The 10281-nt window shown below is 38.1% G+C and overlaps 1 protein-coding gene across 9 annotated transcripts in view; it reads right to left on the bottom strand.

Annotated features, from left to right (window-relative positions):
- Nucleotides 1-904: 904 nt before the first annotated feature.
- The window catches only part of arnt2 (aryl-hydrocarbon receptor nuclear translocator 2), a 367704-nt gene continuing 358327 nt past the window's right edge, over nucleotides 905-10281 (bottom strand). For 8 of the 9 annotated variants that reach the window (XM_048562709.2, XM_048562712.2, XM_048562710.2 and 5 more), the window contains one exon: nucleotides 905-6899. In XM_048562709.2, coding sequence (XP_048418666.1) covers nucleotides 6801-6899 — 99 coding nt within the window. In that variant the 3' untranslated portion in view covers nucleotides 905-6800. The remainder of the gene's footprint in view (nucleotides 6900-10281) is intronic. The other variant, XM_059639326.1, reaches the window with a different exon arrangement.

Genomic DNA, 10281 nt, shown 5'->3' with positions numbered 1-10281 from the left:
GAGCAGTGAATTGGTTAAGAAATAGAATAGAGAGAGTTGAGATAATCAGAGGAGAATGTGTTTCACATTTCTACTGACCTTTGTGCGAAGAAGTAATTCTTTACATCATCCTGAAATGTCCAAGCTCACATTTTAAAATTACGCTCCCACCATAAGAAATAACTTCTCACTATTTAACCTACTAAATCATCTGAAATACAAATAGATCACCTGAAACTTTCAAAATGTGAGGGATTACAAGCCTCTCCAAAATAATCTTTCTGCATGATTTAACACCTTTGACTCCAGGATCAGTTTGGTGAATCTGCACTGCCCTCTTTCCAGGGAATACAATACCTAAGCAGAGGCCTCGAAAGGAACACGACAGTAGGTATGCTCTAAACCCCAGGTTAGTGACTAGCAATGCTAAAGATATTAAAATTTACATAGAAATGCAGAAAACATTTCCTAATACTTACACTATTATTTTAGGATGAAACTTCTCAGCAGCCCAACTTGAAAAGCTGGTATGTTATGCATGCTCAGCAGAGTAAATGCTTAGTGGAGAAGATAACCTTAGGCTATAATAAAACCCAGCAGTTAACGACTCAATATACTGATCTGCTTCCATGTATGCAACCTTCTCTCTCTTATGTAGCTAAAAGGTCAGCTTCGACAAAACCTCACTCTGCTGGAAATAAATGCATAAATACAAGCCATTGCAACTTCTGACAAGCGTTACATTCATGTGGGTAACTGCTATCTCAACTGATTCCTTAGCAATGAGAAACAGGCTCCTTCATAATATGCAGGGAATCTCTAAGTCTTGTATTGAGCCACGGGATACAGCTGAATGCAGCAATAATATGACCAAGCTTCTGTACACAAAAACAAGTAAACAGACACATGCTATTCATTTGGCTTTATTAGTAGTATTACACGTACACCACAAAAATGACATTTGTAACTTCTGCTTCCAAATATTTTCAGCATGTTCTGTCAAAATCACATGATATGAACAGTAGATAATTGGAGTTTTATTTAATCAGCATAATTGCATTTTGTTTTAAATATCAGATAGAACTCAATTTGCTTTGTCCAAACACTGCAGATTAAATCTCTACAGAGAAACACAGTGAACATAAACACTTTGATAACCCCATAAGGGTTACATTAAAAAAAAGGGTTCATGATCCTAAAATGAGTTTTATTGTAAAACCACAGGCTACTGAAACAGATGACCCAGGGAAATTCATAACTGAACATCTGATGTAAAGGAAGGAAGGCTTTGCGTTAAGCTTTCACACACTCTAATATTTAAGAATTGTGTATTTGTGCCATTTTAACAGGCAAATTATAATTGCATTAAAAACTAAATAATACAGGTTAAAATCTATATACATAAATATCACTGTTAAAAATAGCTTGATTATAATTTCAGATAATAAAATGCATTTGGGTTATGAATCCATTTACATTAGAAAATTGGCTGAGAAAGATTACAGTTATTATATTTTGCCCAGGGGTTCTATACATTTGGCCTGGTACATTATTGAAACAGCCTTTGTGGTATGAAGAAGGATTGCCCTCATTAGCCAACAAATAATTTGTACAAATGCTTTTTATACAGTCTTAATTGAATGGTTAGAAATAACTGAAACACAATACACCCAACTTTGGTGAAGTAAATTGCTATACATCTCACCCACTATACATTCTAAGCCATTATAAGCTCCCACCTGATCCTCCTTCCCATTGAAGTCAATAGAAAAGATAACTGGGTAGAGTATACAATTGGTGGCCAATTCACACTCACCAAAGTTGGATTTTATCCCAATGTTAATAATTAGTCACAGTAAATTGCACCATTAAAATAGTTCTACACTTGTAAAGAAATAGTTGTTCAAATTATTCCTATACTAAAACCTTTCTGCACAATTACATTTACAACTATATTGACTGGATAAACATTATACTGACCCAACAGTGGAGCTAAATTTCTTCCTCAAATGAAATGTATTTAGTTAAATGGTGTTGCAGTGTACAAAAATAACAGCACTTTAGCAGAAATTAGAATGCTACATTACATGAAATTACATCAAAAATACTTACAAAATGTCGAAAATACTGAATATTTCCTAAAACAGCAAGTTCACTGCACTTCTATAACACTATTTACATTTACACTTTACTACTCAATTCTGCATTGTTTCTAAGGTGACCAGCTGAAGCTTAAACACTAGACATCTTTAACATGTCACACTTGACATTTGCTACACTTTATGGGTTTTTCAAAGAAAACATCAATTTGACAATAACACTTTAATGAAATTCAACAAGAATGCTTAGAGAACAATAATAAAATTATTCTACATTCATACTTTTAAGGTAAAGGTCCCTTTCTGGACATTGGTTCGCTTAACTAGGTCCATGTGATATTTATACTGTTTGTATTTTCTGATAGACCAAGGAGAAGTTACATTTGCAACCAGTGCCTCAGAATCAAAGATTTTGACATGATCCCTCATCACTATTTCGGGCAGACTCAGAAACAGTGATAATTAAACTGGTTAACTGCTCAAAACTACTCATGTTCAGAGCAGCTTTGAAAATAGAACTAAACCATAACATGGCTGTAAGAGCTGCATCAAAATTATATTTGCAGAGAAGTCCGAATATTAGTTTCACTTCTATAGTACTTTTTAAAAATATTATTAATGGGATGTTGGTGTCTCTCACTCGATCAGTATTTGTTGTCAAATTGCCCTTGAGAACAGCTAGGAGTCAACCATATCGCTGTAGATCTGGAGTTACAAGTAAGACAGATTAACAAAGATGGCAGATTTCCTTCCCTAAAGGACATGTGTGAACCGGACAGATTTTAATTGTAATTGATGATAGTTTCATGATTACTGTTAATTAAATTAGAATTCCAATTGCTGCATTAGCCCATGCAATCGCTGTTGTTTCGGTTCATGGTACTGAAACAGTTAGTGTTGGAGACTGCATTGAACTCCATCCAACCTGATGACGTCATATGGCCTTGATCAGGGAAAATGCAGAAAAGCTTAGGATCTTGTAAAGTGAAAACCTATATCTTAGGTCTCTTTGTTGTCTCAGTTATAGTGTCCGTCTTACTACTATAAGTTGTTCCTGATTAAAGCAGAGCCTTGTCTCATTAAGACTCACTCGAGGTTTTCTTCTACCAGCATAAATCAAGTAAGTCCTAACTTCCAATCAAGGAATGGGGATGATGTCGCAAAATTTCCAACCACAAGCAAGTAGTCATTGGCACTGCATTTAATCACAGAATCCTTACAGTGTGGAAACAGACCATTTGGCCCATCAAGTCCACACCGAACATCCAAAGTGCATCCTACCCACACTCATCCCCTCGCTATAACCCTGCTTTTCCCAGGGTTAATCATCTAGCCTGCACACCGTGGACACTATGGGCAACTGAGCATAACCAATCCATCTAACCTGCACATTGTTGGACTGTGGGAGTAAACCCATGCAGACACGGGGAGAATATTCACATGGACTGATCCCAAGGGCGGAATCTAATCTGGGTCCCTTTTGTTGTGAGGCAGCACTGATAATCACTGAGCTGCCCTATTAGTAGTTCATACAACAACATCTGGACCATTGTTACTTGACCACTATCAGCTGCCTGAACACATTAAATTTGTCCTCACTGATTTACAATGGCTTAAGGCCAGCAATGGCTTAATTTTAAATCATTATTTTAATATTCAATTCCTCTCAGACTCTCCCTATCTCTATGGCCCTGTCTAGTTTCATAACGTTCTGAGCTCTCTAGCAATTCTTGTAAATTCTTAAACCTTGATTTCACTCGCCCAACCACCAGCAACTGTGCCTTCAGCTGCTTGGGCCCTGGACTCTGGCATTCTCTCCCTAAACCTCTCTGCTTCACAATCTTGTTCTTAAAATCAAATGTTTTGACAAGTTTTTGTTCAAAAATTTTGTTCAATAATGTTCCTCTGAACTGCCCTGGCTGTTAATACTGTGTTAAAGGTGTTATAGAAATGCAACTGTTGTTTAAGTTTTACAGTGAAGCTTCATTATTGCATTTCTATTGCAAATTGAACAAAAGGTAAAACTGTTCAGTACAGCCAGATTTGACTGTATGTTATTGTGAGGACCTTGAAGATGGAAATAACTCAAATGTAACAAGAACACCAAAAGAATATTTAACACAAATTAACACAAACATACGAATGCTTTTTTTTGGAGCAATGTACATTGTTGCAATTCTGAGTATCCTTTGACACTGGCTAGTAAACTGAAATATTTTGATAGACTTTACTTCATTGCTATCATGGGAAATTTTCACCAAGAGTATGAAAACTTAAAATTATTCTGGTTTCAATTATCGTTTACTTTGTTGGACAGAAAGGAAATGTTTCACAGAGAATGTCACGTTGGGACACAATCACCCCACCTATAAATAATTTCAAATAATCAAAATACTTCATTAGGAGGGTTTAGTTATATAAAAAGTGATAAATGGTAGCTCACGAATCTATAAGGATCACGGATTTGCTTACATCTCTCAACCTCACTAAATCTTTTTCAGTTCCCTTTTATACTTGTTACTTCGTGTATATTTAGCTTTATTCGTTTGGCTAACTACCAGCACTACGGGGGTATTCCATTAGATTTTATCTGTGGAGAGAAAAGAGTTAACCACTCCAAAGATAACACATACTAGACTCAAAACGTTAACTCTGTTTTCCTCTCTTCACAGATGCTGCCAGACCTGCTGATTTTCACTACCACTTTCTGATTTTATTTCAGATTAACAGCATCTGCAGCATTTGATTTTGCTCTGTTAGATTCTATGACATGTTTTCTGGGGTTAAACTGCAAAGTTAAAGTTTAATTGGCAAAGGGCACTCCTCTTGGTCAGCAGATTTTAAAAACGCTGCATTGTTCAGCAAAGTTGCAAAGACTGAATACACATCCTTAAAGTTTCTGTAAATCAAATGAGGAAAGAGATGTTCTTTTTAACATTACCGAGTGAAATTAGGACCATGTGATGCTGATTTCGAATGAACAGAGATGTTTATCTTCTACAATTTATTTTCTACATAATTTGAAAAAAATACTAGCTGAACCAAACTATAGTGCCTTTGTCCACCTGCGGTGCTACTCAAACAAAATTAGGGTAAAGATTTTGAAAGCTGCTGCTGTGGTTCATAGGTAGTCCTGCCAGGAGATCTGCTGTTAGGTATGCCATGGTATGTTTTAGAGCAATAATTACAATTTTCATTGTTTTTAAAATAATCTTTTCAAGTGTTTGAATGTTTACCAGACGAACACGAGGTTGCAAATCTAATCCAGTATTGAGTATTATCAGATTTACAACAGACTTGTAACTGCGATGACGTAATTATGCCACAAAAATCAATAATCATGCACATTTCAGGGAATTGTATGATTTTGGATCTAAATAGGTGCATTGTAAGGGACTGTCACTTTTTGAACAACATTTTAAGCTGTTACTTGGATTAAGAATAATTTTTAAATCATACTTTTGACTAGCATACATTATTATCCCCTAGCATTTGAAGATTAAATAATATGAATTAAGAGGGACTACTATCTAATGCCATTGTTATCAATTTATGACACTGCAAGCCCAATGTCTTCCCTAACTTTGTCCATTTTTACAAATAACACTTGTTGTTTTCTTGGTTTTATGGGTACTGACAAACTAATGCAAGAATAGCTTACATTATTTATGACTAAGAACAACACTGAAGACTTGCCATACCACAACAAAAGCGGCACGAATAACAGTGTCGACAAGATATTGATATTAAGGCATGAGTCTGAACATCAAATGGCAACATTTACAAATTTAATAATGAATATAAAAGAGAGAATGTGTAGAAATACACTGATTATAAACAGTCCAAGAGTAAGATGTAAATCCCTGGTGAGGCATGGGATAATACGGAATGGCACACTCACATTGATGTGCTTGGTAAGGTGACAGATAAGAAGGGAAGCTTTTTGATGGTTCCTCCCTTCCTCTCTGACATTTATACTATCGAGACAATAGGTACTTTCCTCTTTTAAATTGACAGAAAAGACTCCAATTGTGATGCTTGACTGGTTTTATTTTCAAGGGATCTGGCCTATGTTGACACTTGCTGGAGGGATTATCTAGAATCCAGTAATTAATCCAGTGAGGATTGTGTGTCTGAACAAGTTCGATCAGATGTAAGAAGAAAATGGTCACTCATATTGTACAGTTGTAATCCTAGTGTACAGTTTAATGTATGTATTTTTTGTTTAATGTTTCTTTAGATCATAGTAACGTTTTATTTTTAATTTATCTTTAAAGTATTTGCTTAATCAACAAGTCTGGAAAACAATCTGATTATAATCTTCCTTCTGTTGTTTCACATCACTCAGACCTTTTCATTCTGTGTTGTCTGATTCTACAGCAGTGTACATCTACTGTTAAGCATGCTTATATTTTTGACACGTGTTTATGTCCTAACTGCTAACATCTGGTTATGGTAATTTCTTTTTCCCTCATGAAGTTAAAGGGATGATCTTACAAAGTTTGGTTAGACTCTGGTATGGATTACACTGCACACACTGGCCCTAGTTCCACCAATTCACTGCCAGGAATGTGTGGCACAGTTTGCTAATGTTACTGAACTGAATCCATTTGGTTTTATCTAAATGGCTCAAATTTTCTCAAAAAGGATTCCTTAAGTCAAAAATCCTTGCTGTAATTATATGCTCACCTCTCTATGATCAACCACTAGCTTATTAACTATTTACTCAGAAAATGATGGGAACATGCTTAGATCGGCAAAGTCCTCATTGTTGTAATTGCCAGTCCCCTGTGTTGGATCTCCAAGCATGGACAACATATCCTGCAAATACAAACCAATTACAGCTTAGAGTATAGAAAGAATTAGATCCTTGTGCAGAAAATATTAAGCCTTCTCATAATGCAAATATTAAGCTTCATGAGAATATTACCGCACAACACCCAGAATAAAAGTATGTAAATTATAGCTGCAGCTAAACATGATTAAGAAATGTGGAAATGTAATTGATATAGATGAAGAACTGTTGCATGCTGTGGAAGGTTCTATTAACATTTTTTTCAAATGTCGGCATTAAAGATCACGAAATTTGGGGTATAAATTGGTTAAGAACTCAACCTTCTGTGATGTCGCTGCGCTGGTTTTGAAAACCTTGTCTTAGAAGTGGCCCTCACTCACCTAAATTAGCCAAGTCCCACAGTGAATAATTATCTTTGGGAGTTTTTATTCTATTATTGAAGGGATGTGGACTTGGCTGGCTGTGCCAGCATTTATTTCCTATCCCTAGCTGCCCAGGGGAAGGTGATGGTGAGCTGTTTTCTTGAACTGACGTAGTCTGTGTGGTATTGGTGCATCCACAATGCTATCAAAGAGGGTGTTCTAGGATTTTGACCCACTGATGCTGAAAGAATGCTAATATATTTCTAAGCCAGGCAGTGAATGGCTTGCAGGCAAACCTGCAGTTGGTGGAGTTTCTATGTATCTGCTGCCTTTGTCCTTATAGATGGCAGTGATCATTAGCCTGGAAGATGCTGTCTAATGATCTTTGACAAATTTCTGCAGTGCATCTTGTAGGCAGCACATACTATTGCTACTGAACATGGTGGACTAGGGAATGAATGTTTGAGGCTACCAATCAAGTGGTCTGCTTTGTCCTGAATAGTGTCAAGCTTCTTCAGTGTTGTTAGAGATGCACTCACCCAGGCAAGTTGGAAGTATCTCTTCACATCCTGACTTGTGCCTTGTAGATAGTGGACAGGCCTTGGGGAGTCTGGGGGTGAGATATTTATTGTGGGATTCCTAGTCTCTGACCTGTTCTTTTAGCCTCTGTATTTATGTGGAGGGACCAGTTCTATTCATGGCCAATGGTAACCCCCTGGATGTTGATAGTGGGGGATCCAGTGCTGGTAATGTCATTGAAAATGGTTTTAATTTCTCTTATTGATATGTTTTATTGAGACAGCCATTGCATGGCATTTATGAGGCACAAATCTTACTTGTCACTTGTCAGCCTAACCTTGTACACTGTTCAGATCTGTCTGCATTTGGATTTGGACTGCTTCAGAATCTAAGGAGTTGTGAATGGCATAGCACTTGCACAATCATCAGCGAACATCCTCACTTCTGACTGTATGATGGAAGAAAGGTTGAGGTGAAATTGCTAAAGAAGGCTGGCCTATAGGGTATTGCCCTGGGGAACTCATGCAGAATGTCCTGGAGCTAAGATAACTGACTTCTAACAATGAGAAAGATCTTAATTTGTTCTGAAGGAGGGTCACTGGACCCAAAACATTGACTCCGATTTCTCTCCACAGTTGCAGCCAGACCTGCTGACTTTTTCAAGCAATTTCTGTTTTTGTTTCAATCTTCATTTGTCCTCAGCATGACTCCAAATATGAGAGAATTTTCCCTCTGATACACACTGTCTCTGGTATCGCTAGAGGCTACACTCGGTTAGAGTCCTGATGAAGGGTCCCGACCTGAAACATTGACTTTCTTGCTCCTCTGATGCTGCCTGACCTGCTGTGCTCCTCCAGCTTCACACTGTATCGACAGTATCACTTCACCCCTGGAATTCAGCTCTTTTTCACGTCTGAACCAAGGCTGTAATGAAGTCAGGAGTGGAGTTGTACTGGAGGAATGCAACCTGAGCATCAGTGAGCAGGTTATTGCCAAGTCCTGCTTGTAGCACGGCTGATAACTCCTTTGATCATTTTTTTGATGATCAAGAATAGAATGAAATGGCAGCACATGTCTTGCTTGGATTATCGTGCTTTTTGTGTAAAAGACATACCTGGGCAATTTTCCACATTGTCAGACAGATGTCAGCGTTGCAGCTGCACTGAAACTTGAACAGTTTCACTAAGGGCATGGCTAGTTCTACAGCACAATCATTCCTATTATTGCTAGAATGTAATTAGGGCATTGTAGGATTCAGTTTAATCAGCCATTTTTTTGATGTGACATGGAGAAATCCAATTGGTTGAAAGCTGGCATCGGTAATAAACTGAGCTAAGCAATCCAATACAAATGGATCAGTTCTGAGTTCTTAAGCCCTGGTGCTTCTTGATTTCGAATTGGCTGATGATTGGAATTTGTGATGCTGGGGACATCCAGAGAAGGGCTAGATGCATAATCCACTTCACATGTCTGGATGAAGATAGTTACAAAGACTTTAGCCTTTTATTTTGCACTAATGTGCTGACCTCCTCCATCATAAAGGATGGTGATGTTTGTGGGGCCTCCTCTGCCAGTGAATTATGCGTGGCACAAAAAAGTGGCTCAGTCGTTAGCTCTGCTGCCGCACAGTGCCAGGGACCTGGCTTTGAATCTAGCCTCAGGTGAGCCTGTGTGGAACTTGCACATTCTCCCTGTGTCTGCATGGGTTTCCGCCAGGTGCTCCAGTTTCCTCCCACAGTCCATGCTAAATTGCCCATAGTGTTCAGGGATGTTTAGGTGAGGTGCATTATCTATGGGGAATGTAGAGTTAGGGTTAGGGGATGGGTCTGGGTGGGATGGTCTTCAGAAGGTCTGCATGGACTTGTTGGGCTGAATGGTTGGTTTCCACATTGGTTGACACTTCATTTTTTGCTCTGACTGGCGCTGCACTTGCATGTCCTCTTACTGTTTTAACTGAACCAAGATTGATCCCAGGCTAGATGGTAATGGTAACGAGGGGATATGCGGGCCTTAAAGTTGCAGCTTGTATTGAAACACAATTTGACTGCTGCTGATGGCCCACACCACTTCACCAATGCCTAATCTTGAGTTGCTACATCTATTCAAAATCTGTTAATTGGGCAATGCAACAGTGCAACATAATGGATGGTATTCTCAATGCAAAGATGGAACTTTGTGCACATAAGAATTGTGTGGTAGTCACTCTTATTAATACTGTCTTGAACATCTGCAACAGGCAGATTGGTGAGGATGAGGTCAAACATAATTTTCTTCTTATTAGTTTCTCCACTGGCTACCACAAACCTAGTCTAACAGCTATGTCCTTTAGAACATGAACAACCCAATAAGTGCTATTGAGCCTTGGTGATGAACATTGAACTTCCCACCCAGAGTACTTTCTGTGCTTCTGCCAACCTCGGTGTGTCCTTCAAGTGGTGTTGAAGATGGAGGAACACTGATTCATTAGTCAAGTACGTAATAATCAATAGGACGTTGCCTTGCTCATATTTGACCACATGTCATGTGA

This window comes from Stegostoma tigrinum, chromosome 33, assembly GCF_030684315.1.
Source record: "Stegostoma tigrinum isolate sSteTig4 chromosome 33, sSteTig4.hap1, whole genome shotgun sequence".
Taxonomy (NCBI): domain Eukaryota; kingdom Metazoa; phylum Chordata; class Chondrichthyes; order Orectolobiformes; family Stegostomatidae; genus Stegostoma; species Stegostoma tigrinum.
The sequence above is the reverse complement of the archived record's forward strand: the minus strand, read 5'-3'. Positions and strand labels throughout refer to the sequence as shown.